The 22260-nt window shown below is 43.0% G+C and overlaps 1 protein-coding gene across 1 annotated transcript in view; it reads right to left on the reverse strand.

Moving 5' to 3' along the window:
- The window catches only part of DEPDC1B (DEP domain containing 1B), a 64432-nt gene extending 57406 nt beyond the window's left edge, over positions 1–7026 (reverse strand). The window contains exons 1-2 of the mRNA XM_050947195.1: positions 6950–7026; positions 4779–5044 (exon numbers count right to left, since the gene is read on the reverse strand). Coding sequence (XP_050803152.1) covers positions 4779–5044; positions 6950–6997 — 314 coding nt within the window. The 5' untranslated portion in view covers positions 6998–7026. The remainder of the gene's footprint in view (positions 1–4778; positions 5045–6949) is intronic.
- Between the last annotated feature and the right edge of the window lie 15234 nt (positions 7027–22260).

The raw sequence follows: 22260 nt of genomic DNA on the forward strand, positions 1-22260 counted from the left end.
CTCTTTTGGGGGCCCTTAAAAAAAAAAAAAAAAAAGAAGACTTGCGGGAGGAAAGAAAGGAACTTCTAACACCCAACTGCACACATAATAGAAGGATTTTCATCATGACACCAAGTGGGGACAACTTTTGACCATCAGCGCTGCACTAGCAAGGACTCCAGCCTGATACATGTGAGATACTGGTCTGTCTTCCTCTCCCTCCAGTATCCCTTTTCATCTCCTGCTATCTTTCTATCAGCTTTTCCTTGATCCTGAAATGAACTGCACTACAAGGCAGCAGCATTACACAACGAGATTGAGTGGAGCTTGGCAGGCAGTCTGAGAAGGACCAGTGAAGGAGAGGACCTGACCAAACCAACAAGGTAAAAGCAAGCAGCAAGCCCAAGAGACTATGTCCACACAGGTTATGAAATGGCCTGGCAAATGAAAAATAGCTTTTACTAAGACAAGAGAGGAAATAAGAACCTGGAACAGGGCTCCCAACCTGCTTTGCCAAGTTTAAATATATACCACCACTCCCTGGTGCAGTATTACCAGAGTCTGGGAGAGAGCTTTGCAGATTCATCAGGAAGCCATAGAAACAAAGATATTGAAGAACACTGTCCTGAGAGTGAATCTCTTGGGACTCAGAGAAGACGTGGATGAGAATATTGTCAAAATAAGGGTATAGATATATGCCCTTGCAATGCTACCAGGGCCTGAAAAGTAAAAGTGGGAAGAAGAGGGAGACAAACTGAAATAAAGATTCTCCTAAGTCAAAGGGAAGGACTGCCAATGCCTGGGATAAATTGAGACATGAAAGTAGGTGTCCTTCAGGCTGACCAGATAATATAGCATTACCATGGGAGGGAGGGAGTGGTGGGTAGAAGAAAGAAAGAGCGCAATCTGGAAACTTTTTCTTCCAGAGATGTGATCAAGCTCTGGAGGTCCAGAGTTAGATGGAATCCTGCTGGGTATTGGTACAACAAAAAAAAGCAGGAATAAAATCTACTGTTGGGTATTGCCATTAACTTCATTATGAGAAAAAGTATAAATGGATACAAGACAACCATCATATTGTTCAACAGCAGTACACTATAAAATCTAGATTTTGCTGCTGATGTTGCTCTTTATTTTCCCTTTGTCATAAACAGATTGTTAAGGGTTAATGTCTCTTGTACCTGTAAAGCGTTACAAGCAGGGAACTGGACACCTGACCAGAAGACAAGATACTTTTAAATTTGGGTAGAGGGAAGCTTTTGTGTGTTCTTTGTCTCTTCTCTCAGAGGGTCAGAAAGACCAGACATTACTACAGGCTCCCTAAGTTTCTTTTCAGATAGTAAGTAAAAACAGGCGGTTTAGGCTTTTTGATTGTTTTACTCTATTTGCAATTGTGGATCTGGCTGGTTAACTTTTATGTGTGTAGTTGCTGGGAATATTTTGATTTGTATTGGTACTGGGGGGGAAGTCTCTTTCTGGTGTCTGTAAGCTATAGGACCCTGTAATATTTACATCTTGAAGTTACAGAGAATTCTTTACTTTTTCCCTTTCTTTTATTAAAAGGTTTCTTTTTAGAGAACCTGATTGATTTTTTCTTCTTGTCTCTCTTGTTTTATTCCAGGGGATTGGGATAACTCACCACGATAGGTGGGGAAGACGGGAGGGGGAGAGAGAGAATCTCTCTCTGTTTTCCTTGAATCTGTTTGCCTCTTTGTGGAAGGGAAGGGAGATGCTTCTCTGTATGGTGATTTAGAGGTTGGATCAGTATCTCTCAGGATAGCCCAGGGAGGGAAATTCTGAGAGGGGGAAAGGTTTATTTCTCCTTGTTTTAAGAACCCAAGGGATCTGGGTTCTTGGGGTCCCCAGGGAAGGTTGGGGAGGTCAGAGTGCCCCAAAACACTATATTTTTGGGTGGTGGCAGTCCAATCAGATCTAAGCTGGTAATTAAGCTTAGAGGATTCAGGTGCTAATATCTCATTTTCTGAACTCTAAGGTTCAGATCTGAGAAGAAATGCTATGACACCCTTCCTTTTTTGAAACTTTATTAAGGTGAAGTTACAATAAAACATTAAGTAAAGTATGATGTAATATGTTAATCAGGATCAGGTTAATATTCAAAAGTACCTAGCTAGCAATTCTGGCTTGGTGGCTGAGGAGTCCTCCTCCTCAGAGTACGCTAAAAAAGGTGACCAAATTTCTAACTTTTGGGGGTGCTTCTCCTGTGTATGTACTGGGTATGAAAATTTCTCCATTACAAGAACAGTCCTTATTTTACTACCATACAAGTCACATTTTTCCAATACAAAGTCTTGCTGTTAAACAATAAAAAAAATCAATTTGTCATTTCTGTTTAAAATGTAGAACCTTATTGGAACATTGAGGAAACTGATCAGGGGATCTCTCAGAAGCTGGCATTTTGCTATAAGATGAATCTCTTTAATAATTTCCTCCTCAAACATAATTCCTAGACACAACCACCACCACATGTGCAAGTACATCTCTACCCCGATATAACTCTGTCCTCAGGAGCCAAAAAAAAAAATCTTACCGCACTATAGGTGAAACCACGTTATGTCGAACTTGCTTTGATCTGCCGCAGTATGCAGCCCCACCCTCCTGGAGCACTGCTTTACCACATTATATCCGAATTTGTGTTATATAGGGGTAGAGGTGTATGTTCCCCTTTCCCTGCAATCCCTCAAACAGAGTACATCCCTAGTAGCAAAAATATGATGCATCTTAACTGGAGTCAAATGTCATCTACACAGTAATTTATAAAAATTTCATTTCTGAGCTAAACTAATTGAAGATATATATCCCCTTTGCCATATAGAGACCTGCACATCAAGATCAATATGTCCAAATTCCTCTCCAATCTTTTCATCTGTATTATTTTCCTATAAACATCTTTTTCAACCAAAATTAAATATGTCTTAGAAATTAAATGTTTTGTGATCTTCCAGTTTGCTCTGGAGCTCCTCAAATGTGGTTAAAGGTCAAGATAGAGCAGTCCTATATCCAAATTTCATAATAAAATATTTTATTTGTAAACAATGAAAATATAGGATCTGTATATTATTTATCTCTTGGTATGATTTCAAAACAGGACCAAGGAACAGCTGTCCACACTGAGTAATCTCAGCCCTTCCAAACAACAAATAGACACTTTGATATTTCCTAGAGATAAATCCCTGGTTATTAATTCAAGTAGCTAAGGAAGTGAGCCTCAATGACAGGAATTAAAAAAAAAAAAAAAAAAAAAATTGTCCCATCCTCCTAAAATGGTCTCAATGAAAGGGTGATTTTTAATTTTTGGTAACCTAAATATCTTTTTAACCCAACAATAGCCTCCAGGCTTATTTGAGTTTTACCCAGTGTTTGGACGGTAGCAGCTCTTCTAAGCCACAGTTCTACTAACATACAAGCAGGGACTGCAAGTCTGTCCAGCATAGCAAAGATGACAAAGTTACTAATCAGTTATGAAAAAACAAAGTGTAATAAGAACTCCAGAAACTCCCACACAAGCATTACTTTAGAAGGCAAAGCAATACAAGAAGTGAATTAATTCACACACCTTGGCAGGAAAGTCAAAAAGTCAATGGGGGGTGTCCAGAAGGAAATAAAATCATGATGAGCAAGCTTGCGCTGCATTTTCTAATTTAAACAAGAATTGGTCATTGAAAATCCACCCAAACTACAAACCTTCAATTCCAATGTTATTTCCATATTTAAACACATGAATGTGAAAGCTGGAAGCCCATGAAAGGTACAGACAGACATCTAAATGCCTTCAAAAGCAAATGCCTTAGGAAAATACAAGGTAATAAATGGAATGAATTTGTAACAAATGCCGAAAATCATCAGAGTTCATCAACCCTCTATGTCTAAAGTTATCCAAAAAAGACAATAAAAATATTTGGTACATGGTTTAGGAATGAAGCCAGAACTACCACCAGGGCTGGTATGCTATTGGGCAGCTGGAAGAACACAAATGAACCAACTAAAGAATCCCTCCATTGAACACTGCTCAGAAAGGGAAAAAACTTATGGGACTTAATAAAGAGGCCACACAAAGAGCAGTTCAGGATAAACAGGGATGGTGGAATCTTGTTAACATGCTAAGCGATATCTAACAGTGCAAGAAGGATTCGGATTCAGATTCAGAAAGCACTTGTCTCTTCTCTCCCTAAGGTGCTGGAAAAAATGGCCTCTGCAGAAGCTCCTGAATATCAGAGCAGAGTAAGGAATTTAGGGGGATGAAGGCCAAGAGGTAGAAAGAAAACAGGAGGAAGAGACCCAGAATAAACTCAATGGAGTTATCTCTGGCGTTGATTTTCCCAGATGCCCATGACAAATGAGGACCAAAACTTCCCAGAAGTGTAGTCAGGAGTCCACCAGGGGAAGTACTCAAGCATGTATAATTAATCACATGCACAAGTGTTAGTCGGTTGGGGACTTCAGTGTATGTTTTTATTTATTTAGTAAAAATATTGGTCACAGTAAGCAAAAACCAGGTTTGTATACTACAGATTATTTGGGAATGATCAGAAACTGTTTATATATGTTGCTCAAAAAATAAAACTTCAGATACAAGGGTGCTCCAAATAACATTCCCAATATTAGAATAACAAAGTATCTCTGGGTCTACTGAAGAGCAGAACTGTAATAAAAGATAACTGGTGAACATGCTTAGAGATCTGCAGATGCACAAAGTGGGTCTGCAAAACCCCTAATGTCATTAATCCCTTACTTTCACAAGAACTAAAAATTCACCCAGGATACATCATACAACGATTTACCTATATAAATGACTGTCATCCTCAAAGTCTTCCTTGCCCCATCTTCCTTTGATATCTTCAATAACATGATTTTTCAGAAATTTTTTAAGCAGCTGAATTGTTTGATTACGTGTCACTTCTGGGCCAAAGTTTTGGTTACATCTGAGCAGTTCATGTAACCAGTCTACTGCCTCTGAAGCTTTGAAGCAACACTCATAGTTTTTGAAAAGACTACGATGCCTCCGTAATGGCATCCCTTCACGAAAGAGTTCAATGGTCTCATTCCACTGGAAAAGAGAGGGAGAGAAAGATACAATTACAGGAGCTCTAAAAATAATCTTTCAGGGTGAAATGATGTTGTATGTGAAATCAATACCAATACAGTTAGAGCATTCTGCAGGCATTGGTTTTAATGGATACAAAATAAAACTGAAAATATTCAGATACTGGAGTTATCAATCGTGTCACAACTATGGCCAAAGTTTTGTTGTTAGCCTGAGGACTAAAACCACTAGATAGAATGAAAGATACCTGCACTGCTATGTCTCCAATGCCATGCCCCAAGCAAGTTAAATAAATCTGCTGAACATACTTTACTCTATGCTCTATTTAACAAATATTCTCTATCAACTCCTCATTTAATACATTCTGAAAGTTATACTTTAGGGTACAACTACATGAGAAAGCTAAACCAGCTTAACTTAAAATTAGTTTAAAAACCCATGTAGTGAAACTAATGTAAAAAAGCCTTTGAAGGCACTCAGTTTCAGAGTGACTTATTCCAGTCTGGCTTAAACTAAAATCAATATAAACGGCCCTTAAAATGAAATAGGAGCAGAGGAATTTGCACCGGTTTAAGTAAATAAGTTTAAAACAAAAAAAAAAACACACGCACACGCATTTTTTAGGCCTGGTCTACACTTAAAACTTTGAGTGACGTAGCTATGACACTTGGGTCATCAAAAGTCCTGAGCACCACAGCTATGCCCACCTAAACCCTGCAACACAGACATTCTTCTATCACCCTAGCTACTATGTCCTGGGTGAGGTGAGCTACTCCAGTGACAGACTCTGTGCTCCTTCAGTTGCTGTAGTGTACACTATCCCTAAGGCCAGGTCTATACTAAAAAGTTAGGTTGACCAAGCTATGTCACATAGGGGTGTGAAAAACCCACACGCCTGTGTAACAGTTAAACTGATCTAACCCCCAGCATAGACTCCGCAATGTTGGAAGAACTCCGCCATTGACCTAGCTACTACCTCTCAGGGAGGTGGATTAACTAAAGCGACTCCGATCGCTGTAGTGAATGTCCACACTGAAGCACTACAGCAGCATAGCTGCAACACTGCAGTTGTGTTGCTATAGATCAGTTTAACTACGGCTGTGTCTAAGTTTGTGCATAAGGAAGAGCTCGCTACATGTCACCTGCCCATCTGCTTTTATAAGACCTTGAACATCCTTCATTCATGTCACTCTTCCTTTTCTCTCCTGTAAGAGCTCACAGCCCAGCAGACCCGGTGGAGGAGGAATGGGTAGGAGCTGCGATCTAGGCAGCAAAGCAGGGTGTGAGCGCACAAGTGTGTGTCAGAATTTTGGGGCTCAGTGCCAGGAGGTGAAGCTACGGGCTATGATCCAGCTAGCCCTGAGATGCCATCTGGGGGCTGGAATAGCAGGAGGCAGAAATAAGACTCCAGGTAGAGGAAGGGACCAAGAAGACTCCAAATAGCAGCCCTGGAACTGGTGGGGATGTGGCCAAGACATGACAGAAGCGGGGCGACTGAAGACAGACTAGAGAGGGAAAGAGGCAGACGGGGGAGGGGGATTAGAGAGGGTTTCGGGGACCAGACCGAAGGACTGGGGGTGGGAAGCTCCCTCAGGAAGTCTCCGCAACTGCGGACCGCTGGGGGGTGGGGGAAGGGCGGCTCCGGGAGCCGCTCGGGGGAAGGGGGGCGGGACCGAGACCGGGGAGCGCGAGGCTGGAGGGCCAGTCTCAGGGGTCCCCTCGGGGGGAGGAGGACAAGGACGGGGAGCGCGAGGCTGGGGGGGCTCGGAGGGGCTCTGGGGACTGGTCCGAGGCAGGAGGACGGGGGGGGGGCGCGGGGCCGGAGCGGAGCTCCGGGGAGCGGGGTGCTGTGCCGAGCTCGATGCCTTGGCACGACCAGACGCTGCGGGACCCGGCCGGGGAACTTACTAGCCGGGTTGCCCGGTAGGGACCGGGGCCCACCAGTCGCGGCTCCATGGCCCCGTAGGCCCCGCTGTCTCCACGGAAACCCGACAATACACAGGAGAAGGCGGAGCCGAAGAAGAGTTTGAATTAGGGGCCCCACGGTGCTGCCCTCTGATTGGATTGCAGAGTGAGCACGTGACACCGCATCACTCCCTGATTGGAGGGGCAAGGGCAGGACGTAGGGACCCATCCATCGCCGTGGGTCCCAGCGAACTGCCTGTGCAGCCCGGGGGGGTGGGTACTATTGCCCTGTGGCATAGTAGGGGGGTTACGGCACAACACGTCACACGCAGCAGTGTACTGTCCCAAGTACAAGCGGAGCCCCAGGGGAGCAGCTCGCCTTGAAGGCAGGGCACAGCCTGAGCTGGAACTCAAGCCGCTCGCCCAGTTGCTGAGTTTTCTGGTAAGGGTATTTTAATTTAACCCGTGTTAAAAGCACACTGCCCCCGCCCTCCGAAACGCCATACCCTGCCGTTGTCTCTCGCTGGTTAGAAAGATGCTAACAGCTACTCACACAGTGCCTGCTCTGTGTTAGATTTTGTCAGTGTCCGATATAACGTGCTAGGCTGTTCCTGTTAAAGCTTGAGTCTGTTATAATAATTGGTCTACAAATTTACCCCTTTGTGAGCCTAACTGTGGGGAAATGGACAAAAGTTTGTTACAATACTTAAGCAAATGAGGCTAAAGTTGGTTCCTTATTCCCAGTACATTATTCATGGTGGCAGCTCCTTAGTAGTAGTTCCCAGCTCCTTATTCAATGGCCAAAATTATTTAAACACAAAGAGTCCTGTGGCACCTTATGGACTAACAGACGTATTGGAGCATGAGCTTTCGTGGGTGAATACCCACTTCATCGAATGCATGTCACCCACAGACGTATTGGAGCATGAGCTTCTGTGGGTGACATGCATTCGATGAAGTGGGTATTCACCCACAGAAGCTCATGCTCCAATAAGTCTGTTAGTCTATAAGGTGCCACAGGACTCTTTAATGCTTTTGCAGATCCAGTCTAATGCGGCCACCCCTCTGATAGTTAAACACATCAGTGTAAGATTAATTTGATATTTCCAAAAGATGTAATGCAATTGAAGGTGATCAAATTTAAAATTTATGATTAATGAAATAAACGCAAAGCTGGGTTTTGGCTGGCTGTATATGACAAGGTCAGTCTCAGGTCACCCTTCACAAGTAGGGGGTTGAAGTTTCTCAACTAGAGATTAGCTGCAGCAACTAGGAGGGTATTAAATTACTAACAAACACAGTGGGGGAGTGTTAAGGAGGCAAAACCTCAACCTGAAAGCATCAAAGAACAAAATTGTATTGATGTGGTAAAGAATGCCAAGAGGAGAAATTTTTCAATTGCTTGTATATCAATGCTAGCAGTCTGGGTAACAAGAGGAATTGTAAATTATCCTTGATGAGGAAAAACATAACGTAAGAAGAACCATACTGGGTCAGACCAAAGATTCATCCAGCCCAGTATCCTGTCCTCTGACAGTGGCCAATGGCAGGTGCCGCAAAGGAAATCAACAGACGGGTTATCAAGTGATCCATGCCCTGTCATCCAGTGCCAGCTTCTAGCAAACAGAGGCTAGGGATACTATTTCTGCCCATCCTGGCTAATAGCCATTGATGGAGCCATCCTCCATGAATCTAGCTCCCTTTTGAACCCTGTTATAGTACTGACCTTCACAACACCCTCTGGTAAGGAGTTCTAGAGGCTGACAGTGCATTGTGCGAAGAAATACATTGTTTTTGTTTTAAACCTGCTACCTGTTAATTTCATTTGGTGGCCCCTTGTTCTTGTATTAGGAGGAGTAAATAACATTTACTTTCCTCTATACCACTTATGATTTTCTGGACCTCTATCATATCCCCCCTTAGTCATCTCTTTTCCAAGCTGATATACACTTATACTTGGCATGACTGAAACCATTTGCTATAACCTCTTCAGGAAAAAAAAAAAGTGTTACAAACAGATGAGTAAGGTGTTAAAAGAAATCATGATGTTATGGGGGAAGATAGATTTGGGGGACATATGCTAGAGATCTCATGCTGCCAGTAACAAAACTTCAGTTATTTAAAAAAAAAATTCTAATATAGAAGGTACTGCATCCAACATTAGGGATGCTATTTTGAGCCTCATTACGGGAGATAAATTAATCACTGGACTGGATGTTGGTGTTTGGGAGGACCAAGATGAGGAAAATTATGAGGGATGTCAATTGGGAGAAAAAAAAATTAGAAACTGAGAGTTCTTTAAGAAGAGTTTATTGGATGGACAAAGATTCCACAATCAAGAAAGGAAAACTTTGGTTAAAAGTCCATCCTGATTCAATGTTGAAGTGGAGTAGGCAATTAGCGATACAGATAGATAGCAATAGAAATCAGAAGTTATGAAGTGTAGAAAAAAGTGATAAGAAAAGGGAAGGGAAGACCGGGAAAAATCCATAGCTGGGAGGGCTAAGCACAATAAAAAGAATATTAGGAATTAAAGAAGTTCTAGAAATGGTGTAGGGATATAAGCACATTACCAGATGGAGATGGTCAAATTGTTAATAATGATTCAGAAAGTATTCAATAAATATTTCCATTTTGAGTTTAGAAAGAAGCAGGATGATGTATTGTCACATTCTGAGGTTCAATCCAGACCATGAAGGGTTGTGTCACTGTCTGCCCTGTAATTTGGGTGCCTCCCAATGCTTTGCTGTTGTAGCTCCCAAGCTGGGCTGCTCACAACCAGCCTATCAGCATGCAGGTTGCATCCCCTGAGAGTGTCTGTGTGCTCACAGCCTTGGTTCAACAGCTCTGACCCCAGCAGCCTGTCTACAGTCCCACAGCTCTACTCTGTCTTCTACCAGCCTTGGTTACTACTTGCTGTGTGACCCTGACATAATCCCAGTCCCCAATTTTTCCAAAACCATGTGCTCTGCAATGTCCGGCTCTCTCCTGGGCAGTTCAGAGATACAATTTGGTTGATTTGTTCCTCTAAAGCAGGGGTGGGCAAACTTCTTGGCCCAAGGGCCACATCAGGGTTGCAAAACTGTATGGAGGGCTGGGTAGGGAAGGCTGCCTCCACAAACAGCCTGCCCCCCCACCCCCTGACTGTCCTCCTCAGAACCCCTGACCCATCCACCCCCCCACCCCTATCCTCACCCCCCCATCCCCTGACAGGCCCCCCCAGAGCTCCCACACTTACCCAACCCCCACCCCCCCCCCACACACACACCCGGAACCTCTGCCCCATCCAACCCCCCTCCCATCCCCTGAATGCACCCTGGGATCCCGCACCCCTTATCCAACCCCCTAGCCCCCTTACCATGTTGCTCAGAGCAGCATGTTTGGTAGCCGTGCCTCCAGCCAGAGCCAGACATGCTCCCTCACTGCCCTGCAGAAGCGTGCAGCCTCACTGCCCAGAGCGCTGCCTGTGCAGCGGCATGACTGCAGGGGAGGGGCTGGGGGCTAACTTCCCTAGCTGGGAGATCAAGGGCTAGGCAGGACAGATGTGGCCTGTGGGCCATAGTTTGCCCACCTCTGCTCTAAAGACAAAAGTACACCACAGCTTATTAACTGAGTAAATACACCTTTCCCTTGAAAACAGCACTGAGCTGGTTTATTGTAAAAATGAAAAAAAAATTAATGTATACATACATAATTAAGTGAATTCAAGTATAAGGAATGAAGATAGGGTTACAAGTAAAACAAAATACACTTAAGAGTTTGCAACTTAATCTAGGAAGATACAGGCTTTGTTCAAGATTGACAGGTAAGAGAAACCTTCTTCTTCCCAGCCATGGCTGACACTCCCCTCAGTCAACATCTTCCACAAAAGTACAAAGGTGTTGGCTTCCCTTGTCTTCCTGTGTGAAAGAACTTTGCCTACTCAGGTTTCTCACCTATATTCAGTTCTAGAGACTTCAACCCCCCCTTGGTTGAAGGGCCCATCTATCATAACCTTAGTCCCAGATTTGGACCTTAGCGTCCAAAATATGGGGGTTAGCATGAAAACCTCCAAGCTTAGTTACCAGGTTGGACCTGGTACTTGCTGCCACCACCCAAAAAATTAGAGTGTTTTGGGGCACTCTGGTCCCCCTGAAAAACCTTTCCTGGGGACCCCAAGACCCAAATCCCTTGAGTCTCACAACAAAGGGAAATAATCCTTTTTCCCTTCCCCCCTCCAGGTGCTCCTGGAGAGATACACAGACACAAGCTCTGTGAAACTACACAGAGTGACTCCCCCTCTCTGTTTCCAGTCCTGGAAACAAAAAGTACTTTCCTATTCCCCCAGAGGGAATGCAAAATCAGGCTAGCAAATCCAACACACAGATCTCCCCGATTTCTTCCTCCCACCAATTCCCTGGTGAGTACAGACTCAATTTCCCTGAAGTAAAGAAAAACTCCAACCGGTCTTAAAAGAAAGCTTTATATAAAAAGAAAGAAAAATACATACAAATGGGCTCTCTGTATTAAGATGATACAATACAGGGTCAATTGCTTAAAAGAATATTGAATAAACAGCCTTATTCCAAAAGAATACAAATCAAAGCACTCCAGCACTTATATTCATGCAAATACCAAAGAAAAGAAACCATATAACTTACTATCTGATCTCTTTGTCCTTACACTTAGAAACAGAAGATTAGAAAGTAGAACTACTTCTCCAAAGCTCAGAGAAAACAGGCAGGCAGAAAACAAAGACTCAGACACAAACTTCCCTCCACCCAGAGTTGAAAAAAATCCGGTTTCCTGATTGGTCCTCTGGTCAGGTGCTTCAGGTGAAAGAGACATTAACCCTTAGCTATCTGTTTATGACACCATCTTTCTCAGGTTGCAAGAGCTCTGGCCTCTTGTGTCTGTCTAGTGATGGATACCAAAGATGGTTCCTGCCCTTCCTTGTATCTTCCAAAGTTCAATTAACTTGTTGCAAGAGGTACAATGACCTCATGATGTTCTTCCCTTCCTGTGGGCTTCCTATGCATGTGTATGATTTCTATGTAAATGGAGCTTCCATTGTTTCTGATTCCGCGCTGCTTAATTTACATATGAGATAGGTAGCCATTCTTGTCCTCCTGTGATTGGTGATACGCGAGACAGGGGAGAGCTGGGACCCAGTGACCTAAGTGCTACACAGCACAACAGTAAGTCACAGACCCCTAAATCCTTTTCAGAGTCACTGTTTTCCAGTCTCCCATTTAGTAGATATGGCCTGTATTTCTTGTTCCTAAAGATGTTTTATTTGAATCCAGATCTCTCTGTAAGACTGCTCTCGCCTCATCATTATTTACCACTCCACCAAGCATTGAGTGATCCACAATTCTATCAACAGTGCGTTTATATAAATATATAATGACTTACTGTTGTTCTGTGTAGCACTTAGGTCACTGGGCCCCAGCTCTCCCCTGTCTCGTGTATCCCTTGCCAGCACTCACTCCAACTCTTTGGCAATCCCTCTTCCAATAGGGAATAATTGGCCCTACAACCAGGTCACCAGTTGAGTCGGCTCCCTTCCAGAGTAACAGAATCCAATGTCCCCCCCAAAACAAAAAGAGACTTCAGCCTACCTCCAAGTTCCTGTGGGCTGCGTGCCCTTGCCTCACATCTCACAACATCTGTATTCCCCCATAGTCTGGAGAAGGGTTTGTTCTTGTTCATGAGAGAATTTTGCCAGAGGAACCTGGGTCCTCCCTCTCCACTAGGCAGTGACCAAGGACTCTACAAGCGGCAGCAAAATCAAGCACCCAGGGTGCTCCAAGGCTGTCTCCCTGAGACACTTCCTACTACTTACTTTCCCCAGGCACAATGGCAGTACTGAATCCAAGTGAAAGCTTCCTTAATCCTTAGGGATAAAGGAATCCCTACTCTGGGATCTGGGGTAGCTGCTGCTTGTGAACCCACTTTTCCTGGAGCAAGGGCTTCTGCTGTATGTTTGCACATGAGCTATTGGGCTATTCCACTAGCTTCTGTGCTACTTCTCCTGAGCTGCCTGGCTCTCTTTTAAACTCCTCTTCTAGCTAGTGCAGGCTTTGCAGTGGTGTGGGAGCCCAAAACGGCTTAACCCAGTTCTATCCCAATGTGGAGTATATATACTCCAACGTGGGAGCATAGAATGATAGAAATATAGGGCTGGAAAGGTCTAGCCCCTCCTCCTAACACAGAACCAAGTAAACCTAGATCCTCCCTGACAGCTGTTTGTCCAACCTTCTTAAAAACCTCCAGTGATGGGGATTCCACAACTTCCCTTAGTAACCTACTCTAGTATTTAACTATCCTGATAAAAAGTTTTTTGTAATAGCTAACAGTCATAGGGTAACTGCTCTCTGGGGACAGACTGAACCTAGTGCCTCTGCACTGAACAGCTGACCCTAATCCAGCTAATTAAAGAGGGCTGGGGAGCAAAGTCATGTTGGAGCAGAGTGAATGCTGGTGGCGGGTCCCTGGGGCAAGGAACTCAAGGAAACAATCCTGTGGCTGCAGCTCCAAGAGGGAGCGGAGCTGAGGAAGCTGCCAGAAGCTACAGTACCAGAGTCCCCTAGGAGGGGTGGTCCTGAAGCCTGGATAATGAGTTAAGACTACCTTCTGTTTGTTTTGTTATAAAAAAATTAACTAAATAAACCTCCTTGACAGAGACTGAATGTGGCAGCATGTGCCTAGAGCCAGGGAGTAGTGGTGGCTAACATGGTGACACTAACCTAAATCTCCCTTGCTGTAGATTAAACCCATGTCCACTGAAGGTAGGTCAAGAAACAATGGAGTACAACTGGACACTGTCCTCTTTGTAACAGCCCTTAACATATTTGAAGGCTGTTATAAAGTTCCACCACCACCACCTCTCTCCAGTTTGTCTACATCTCATCTAAAGTGTGGCACCTAAAATTGGACACCTTACTCCAGCTGAGGCCTCACCAGTGCCCAATAGAATGGGCCCATTACCTCCCGTAGCTTATAAGATGCTCTTGTTAATACATCCCAGAATGATATTTGTCTTTTTTGCCATTGCATCACATGGTTAGCTCATATTCAGTTTGTGATCCATTATTATCCCCAGATGCTTTTCTGCAGTAGTACTGTCTGGCCAGTTATTCCCCATTTTGCAGTTGTGCATTTGATTTTTCCTTCCTAAGTGTAGTACTTTGCACTTGTCTTTACTGATTTTCATCTTTGATTGCAGATGGTTATGTAAAGCCTCCGCTCAAATGCAATTGTGAGATCTGTAACTTGCATCATTAAGTTCTGCAGACTTTGTAACTTCAGTTATTGTTAACAAAGCCTTTTAAGTTTTGTAACCTTTGCAAGTTACCACTTGTATGAACTTCCAAACTGTGTAATATCCCATCACACAATCAATCAGAGAGAGTGTGAACAAGGGAGTGTGTGAGGAAGATAAGGGAGTGTATGTTGGACTGGGCGATGAGGAACTGCAAATGAGAAAGGAGCCCAGAGACAGGAGCCAGCTGTGTCTAATATAATCTGCCCTGAGAAGGCAGTGATGGAGTGCTGTAAAGAAAAGAACCTGGTATGCACGAGAGGAACTGGTCTGGGAATGCTTCTCGGTGCCGGACGCAGAAAGGAAACTCTGTGTATGTGACAGGAGCCACCTAGTTCCAAAATAAGAGGAAGAAGGCATGCACACAAACCCCTGCTTGACCTGCTCAGCAGCTTGGATTCGTGACCGCAGGCAGCCACACCAGATCTGCCACACTTCGGCTTCTCAGCCTCCATGCGGTCTCCGGTAACTCTCTGCCTGTGTTAAGTGTGTAGGTGCATGAGGTTATGAATGCAGTGAATGTATGAATAAGCTCCATCTCTTTTCTATCTGACCTAACAGTGGCATTGTAATAAAACTAATACCAGTGTGACCCTGGGTTGGTTTTTAGGGGAACAGAGGTAACACAGATGAATTCTCCAATTTATCAAGGCCCATTTGAATTCTAATCCTGTCTTCCAACCTGCTTGCAACCCCTCCCAGTCTGGGGTCATCCATAAGGTGTATAAGCGTACTCTCCATCTTCTTTTCTGGTATCCAAGTCATTAACAAAGTGGACAAGTAACTGAACATGAGCTCCCAGTGCAATGCAGGGGCAAAAAAGGGGCTAATGTGATTGTTGGATGTATAAACAGGAAAAATGAATAAAAGCATGGAGGTGATTTTACCTCTATTTATGGCAATGGTGAGACCAATACGGCAACCAGTTCTGGTGTCCACCTTTTTTAAAGGATTATAAAATGTGAGTGGGCACAGATCCAAGGGCTTGAGAAAATGCCTTAGAGTGAGAGTTAAAAAATACCATCTGTTTAGTTTAATGAAAAAGAACATTGAGATTTGACTTGATTAGGGTGTGTAAGCACCTTCATGAGGACAAAATACTATGCATTAAAGGGATCTTTAATCTTGCAAAGAAAGGTGAAACAAGAATCAATGTCTGAAAGCTGAAGCCAGACAAACAAATAAAAAATTAGGCACAAATTTTTAATGAGTGATCAACCATTGGTGCAAACTACCAAGGGAAATGGTAGATTCTTCATGTCTTCAAATCAAGAGTGGATCCATTCTTGAATATACATTTTAGTCAAAGGCAATTTGTTACTGGGCTCAGGATAGGGGTAACTGGATGAAATTCTATGGTGATATACAGGACATCAAACTGGATTATCTGATGGTTCTGTCTAGCCTGAAAATCCTTCAATCTATGAAACCCTGTCATTGGCCCTTCTGCACATGTCTTTTTCAAAGCTTTCCCCTCCATGGGGACGTTTGGTGCAGTAGTTAATTGTGTTTGGAATACAGACCATAAAAACCTCTTTATGCAAAGAGACAGCACCAAATTACAAGAACTCCTGTTCTGTGCAAGACAGGGTCATACAAAATGCTTAAATATAGGTGTCAGTGATCAGCATTAACAGCAACAAGTGCTCATTAAAACATAATAGCAATTTTTTTACTTATTTTACAATTTCAGCGTCAAAGTGAACAGGTGCGAATGATTGTCAATTGAGTACACATTTCATTAATGGTGACTCTTACTCATTACACTTGCAGTTAAGTTGGATCACAGAAAGATTCAAACATTTGACCCTTTGCTATTTCCATCAGAAATTTCTGTGCATGCTAGTAAGAAAGTTGAAAGAAAAGTACACACATTTTGGTGGATGCATCTCAAAAGTAATAATCTGCATCTTTTCAAATACCATTCACTGACTATAACAAAAGAAATGGCTCTACCTCAGAAAAATTATGTGCCCATTCTGTAGCTCTTTTCAAAGTAAATTTAACATGCATTAATATTTAAAATCTTCTGAATATTGATTAGTGCAATTAAAGATCAAATTATTGGCATTACACTAGAGTTTATTAAAGCAAAGGTGTTGTCATAGATGCAAAGTTTTTGCAACAACATAAGGAGCCATTTTGTATGTTTCCATATACTTGGTCAAACTGAGGGCTGGCATGTCTGTGATGGAGTTTTGGAATTAAAACAGAAAGGAGGTGGAGATATTCTAGCCACAAGCAGAGTTTGCCACACTCATTAAAGTGTACCAAGCCACACTGCCACTGTACAGGTCTCATAACGCTAAAAACACTAGCTACTTCAGCCAACTGTAGTATACAGGAATAGTTTTCAGTTAGCAATAATCGTGCCTTGAATTAACCTCATTGGCAGCTTGTGAGCACCCTAGGGTGTTCACTGTTTTCTATGCTATTTGAAACCCTGTGGGCAGCACTAAAACCATCAATTATAATGTGTATTTGCTATTTAGGAAAGTGATGAGCAGGAGAGGTAGGTACTGGAGCTATTTGTGGGGTGGGTGGGATAAAACAGACTTTTTTTTTAAATGGCTGAACGAGAAATAGAGCACTGGAGATTGGAAGGTGAGGGAGAGGTATAGTGTTGTGGAGATGCTCTCTACTCAGCGTTGTGGAGATGCTCTCTACTCAGCATCTTGGACACCATATGGCAGTAGTACAAGAAAGATTCTCACAAGGGGTGTTGTTTCAAACTTACAGACACCCACTAGACATAGGGTAATATGAAATATGTAAAAGATGGAACACATATGCAGTGTTCCAGAGCAGCACCCTGCGAAGATTCTCAGATCCTGCCAAATTCACAGCCATGAAAAATGCATCACAGAGCATGAAATGTGGTCTTGTGTGCTTTTACCCTATACTATGCAGATTTCATGGGGGAGACCAGCATTTCTCAGACTGGGAGTCTTGACCCAAAAGGAGATTGCAAGGTTATTGGGGGGGGGGCATGGTATTGTGACCCTTACTTCTGCACTGCCTTCAGAGGTGGGTGGTCAGAGCGTGGCAGCAGCTGACCAAGGGCTCAGCTCTGAAGGCAGCAGTGCAGAAGTAAGGGTGGCAATACCATAATATGCCACGTTTACTTCTGCGCTGGTGCTGGCAGTGACTGGCAGCTGCTGGCCAGGAGCCCAGGTCTGCAGGCACTCTGTCGCCGACCAGATCTGAAGACAGTGCAGAAGTAGGGACATTGCAGTACTGCAGCCCCTCCCTACAATAGCCTTGCAAACCCCTCCCCCCAGCAACTCCTTTTTAGGACAGGCCGCTACAGATACAATACTATGAAATTTCATGATTTCAGCAATTTAGGATTTTAAAAATCCTATGACCACAAAATTGACCAAAATGGGCCATGAATTTGGTAGGGCCCTATCTATATCCCTTTCCAGGAGGGAGTGTCAGTGGTGAGCACTGGACTTGTCATAGTGTCTTAGATCTTGCTAAGAGAGCCTCCCCACCGACACATTTTTCATATCAGCTCCGACTAGTAGGTGTGTGGTAAAAATGGTAATGCCCTGTGTTAATCCCATATGTTATACCATTTCAGTTAAGGATGTAATCAAATGGCTTTTTCTCCTCCATGTAATAACTTCAAAGTGCAATGATGCTCTTTTTCTGAAGTTTGACTTAGTATGAAATTAGAATAACTATCATCCAATATCTAAACAAGCTCATCCAGCCTGGAAGTAACTGAAGTTTTGTTGAAGTGAGTGGTTTACTGCAACAAGTGCCAATGACAGATTTTTAATCACATCTATTATTTTTTGATCATCAAATCACACACAAGGCCCTGCAAACCAAAAAGGCCACACTCTGAGCAGGAAAAATACTTAGCCCCAGCACAAGTTTGGAAAACATGAGAAACTAAAAATCATGGAATCGTGTTTGGAACGATGTCTTGCAAAGTGCTGAAAATGTTGGAATTTCAAATCAAGGGAGAGGAAGACAAAAAAAAAAAAAAAAAAAGTGTGTGGTGACCAGGGTAAAATTTAAAACCAAGTGACTTCATTGTGAACTCAAGCAGTGGAGCAAGAAAACACCTTCCAGCTGAACCATAAGCAAAAGTGGTGCCAACAATTTTTTTCCCCAGTTATTAACAGGGAAATTAAAAGAAGGTTTTCTGAGGAAACGATAGAGTGTAAATGCCATTCTGACTTGTGAACCTCTCAAGTTGACAAGGTGCTGGAAATCTATGGGAAGATCATAGCAATCAATGCCAGTTTAGAAAAAAATCCAAAATGTAGATTGCACATACTGATACTGAATCTCATGGATCAGGTGTAACGTTAGAAAGTCTGAGATCAGATGTGAAAGTAAGCTGGTACGGTCCGGTACGGCATACCGGCAAGAGCCAGTACACTGTGCCAGACTGCACCGGCTTCCGTGGCGGGGATTTAAAGGGCTCACAGCTCTCGTGGCTGTGGGCAACCGAGAGCCCTTTAAATCCCGCCCACGGCTCTGGCAGCCAGGCTAGGGCCAGGATTTAAAGGATTTTATTGTGGAGCAGCCGTGGGAGTCCCAGGCCCTTTAATTTGCCCCGGGGGCTCCCAGCCACCTCTGCAGCTGAGAGCCCGCGGTTGATTTAAAGGCCCTGGGGCTCCCAGCCGGTGCACCAAGGCCTTTAAATCTTGAGAGGCCCTGCCTCTTCCAGTTGAGGTCACACCTCTTCTGGTGGAGGCCACACACCCCCTCAGGACTCCACAGTACCAGTAAGCCCTGTAAGTTAGCTTCATCTCAGACAGAGGTGAAAGTAACAGCCTCAGAGTACCCCAATTTCTGTAAACTGGTTCAGTTAGCTCTTCACTGTATGTTGGCTTAGGAAAGTCTCAAACATCCTTCTCAGCAATGCATCGAATTAAAACATGCTTGAGAACAATGAACCAGGAAAGGTTTTCAGCTTTGGCTATCACTAAAAACATTGATTCTTCAGAAGCTGTGAAAATGTATGCTTCCAAGGGAAAACACAACTTCTGCTGGAATCAGAAGATAAGAGCAAGGTTTTTATTTGGTGTTCTTGATGAGGTCTTTTTATTACCAATATAAGTGGACTAAACACAAGATAAACAGATTGGCCACTGGCTAGTGGCCAAATGTTGTATACAGTAAACAATGTTGCAGCTTGAGTATATACATATTATACACCAAAACCGCTGCTGCTGGAATCACACAATTCTGAATGTCACAACATGCACCTGAGTACAGTTGCTATTAAGTTTCCTTCAGTCCCTCAAAGAACATTTTCACCAGTCACTACGCTGGCTGGAATGTGAGACTTTGTTCTCCACTCCCATCCCCACCCAGTTTCCTCCCCACCCCCACATCTGATTTCTACTTCTTATCCCGCTCCTTTTTCCTTCTGTCTAAAGAAAGTCTGGCTCAGCTAGCCAACACTAGATATTTTACAATACTGCAGTGAGCCTGTGACCAGAAAGCCAAGCAAAACATTGCCCTACAACAGCCCCTCGCTGGAACAAGTTTGCCACGTTTTGGCAAGGCTGAAAGGCTGTGCCTGTGTTTTTCCAGCAGAGAAGTTGCAAGTGAAAGACAACACAAGAGAAGAAAGCTTCATTTGCTATGGTTTACTGTTCTTTTCTTTCCCCTTTTGTATGTGTTTGTCATGTTGTGTCTTCTAGGAAACAGCTTCAGCCCATATTAACTAGTGTTTTCTCTTCTCCCCAGTTATTACCAGTGATGTACTGCTAAATTTTACATTACAGGAGCCCTGCAGAAATGATCTCACACTGGTAATTGTGACACGGGAGAGAGAGAGAGAGAGAGAGAGAGATTGATTTTTGGAAACTATGGTTATGTCATACACAAAATTACCTATATTCAAAACCTAATATTTTTCCAGTATATTTTATCTAACTGAAAATCTGTGCCACAGCAATTATGAGACTTCACATGTTAGTAATACATACACATATCAACATAAAAACAAAAAAACCCAAACACCACATAACTCAGCTTTTATGTACACCAAACAGTAAACTAGGTAGCAAGGCATTTCCAAAAGCACATGGCATTTAGTCAAAAAGCTCATTGGCGATACATGTAATATACTTGTTTTACAATATTAATATTCTCTACAAACTTCAAATAAAGCATTTAAGTTTTCAAAAGAGTAATTTACACTGATCTCAAACTTCACAGGGATTTTAAATTTTGAGTCTGCAAATTTGAAATGGTATCAGGTGATTTATGATCAAGGATTATACAGTTCTCTCCTAGTGCAGGATTATGAACAAAGGTGCACAATGAGACCGTTTCAGACTGCTTAATGTTAGAGAGCTAATAATGAGAATTACCACATTTCCTTAGTAATTTCACAAATACTCATGGGCCTCTGTGGCAGGTGAGTTTATGCTCAATTGGCTGAATTTTCAAAAGGTTCTCACCCAAGTTCTTGAGTCACCATTGTGTTACTTCAGTTTCAAGTTGGTGTAACTCTACTGGAACTAAAGGAATGGAATTACACCCCTGTAAAAGCAGAGTAATTCAACAGAGAATCAGGCCCCTTTATATCTGAACCCACAATTTTGCCTTGGAAAAACTTGTAGTTTGAGCACAAACAACATTTGTTTGGCATTCCCCAGTCATGTAGCTGGGCACCAAATGCAAACCAGTAGTCATCAAATATATATCCTGTTTTTGAAAATGTGTCACAGAAATCAAACACTAGGATCCATATTGCCATACAATAAAAAAAACTGTTAAAACAACTAACAAAAAAACAACACAGAAGTTCCACAAACTTTACTTTATGCTTAAATCAGTCTGAATTGTTCGTGGAATGCTGAGAGAACTAGGAACACTCATTTGGTTTAAATTAGGGCTGTCAATTAATTGCAGTTAACTCAAAAAAATAATTGCGATTAATCACACTTATAAAAGTAGAATACTGAAATTTATTAAATATTTTTGGAAGGTTTTTATGTGCCAGATATACTAAACATTCATATGCCCCTTCTGTGCTTTGGCCACCATTCTAGAGGACATGTTTCCATGCTGATGATGCTTGTTTAAAAAAAAAGAAAATAAAGTAATAATGTATCAGTTTAATGTGACTGTAGTCCTTGGGGGGAGAATTGTATGTCTCCTGCTCTGTTTTATCCACATTCTGCATATATTTCATGTTATAGCCATCTTGGATGAAGACCCAGCACATGTCATTTTAAGAACACTTTCACAGCAGATTTGACACAACGCAAAGAAGGTACCGATGTGAGATTTCTAAAAATAGCTACAGCACTCAACCCATGGTTTAAAAATCTGAAGTGCCTTCCAAAATCTGAGTGGGACAAGGCGTGGAACATGCTCTTAGAAGTCTTAAAAGAACAACACACTGACCTGGAAACCTGTTGTTTCCCAGTCTCAGTGATTAATCAGGGGACAAAGGGAGGAGAGCTGAGACCCACCTTCTACTCCAGGCTCCAGCCCAGGAACCCTAATAGTATAAGTTATGGTAGCTGACCTTTAAGGAACAGGACATGTACAATTCCCTGGGCTACTTCCCCACAGCAGCCCCCACTTCCCCAAGCTCTACTTCACCCTTACCTCAGGGTCTCTTTCCTTGGGCCTAGTATTGTGTGTACAGCCCAATCTCTCCAACAGCACAGCTTCCTCTCACAACTCCTGACATGGACACCCACCTAACTGGGAGGCTTTTAATTAGTTTCAGCCAGCCCCTGATTGGCTTCAGGTGTCCCAATCAACCTAGCATCCTCCCTGCCCTCTGGAAAGCTCTTTTATTTTTTTTTATTTTTTATTTTTTTTATTTTTTTTATACTGGTCCTAGTGGTATCCAGTGAGGGTGGGTGGGCGAAGCCCACCCACTTCTAAAGGGCCTCCCCCCAGCCTAAGGGGAGGACCCACGGGTCTGGGACACCAAGTAATTACGGGGGACAACTAATGAAAAAACAGGATCGGGAGTGAAGTCATAGGGCTAAACGAAGGGAACCTGATGGGGACA

Source organism: Gopherus flavomarginatus, chromosome 3, assembly GCF_025201925.1.
Source record: "Gopherus flavomarginatus isolate rGopFla2 chromosome 3, rGopFla2.mat.asm, whole genome shotgun sequence".
Lineage (NCBI taxonomy): Eukaryota > Metazoa > Chordata > Testudines > Testudinidae > Gopherus > Gopherus flavomarginatus.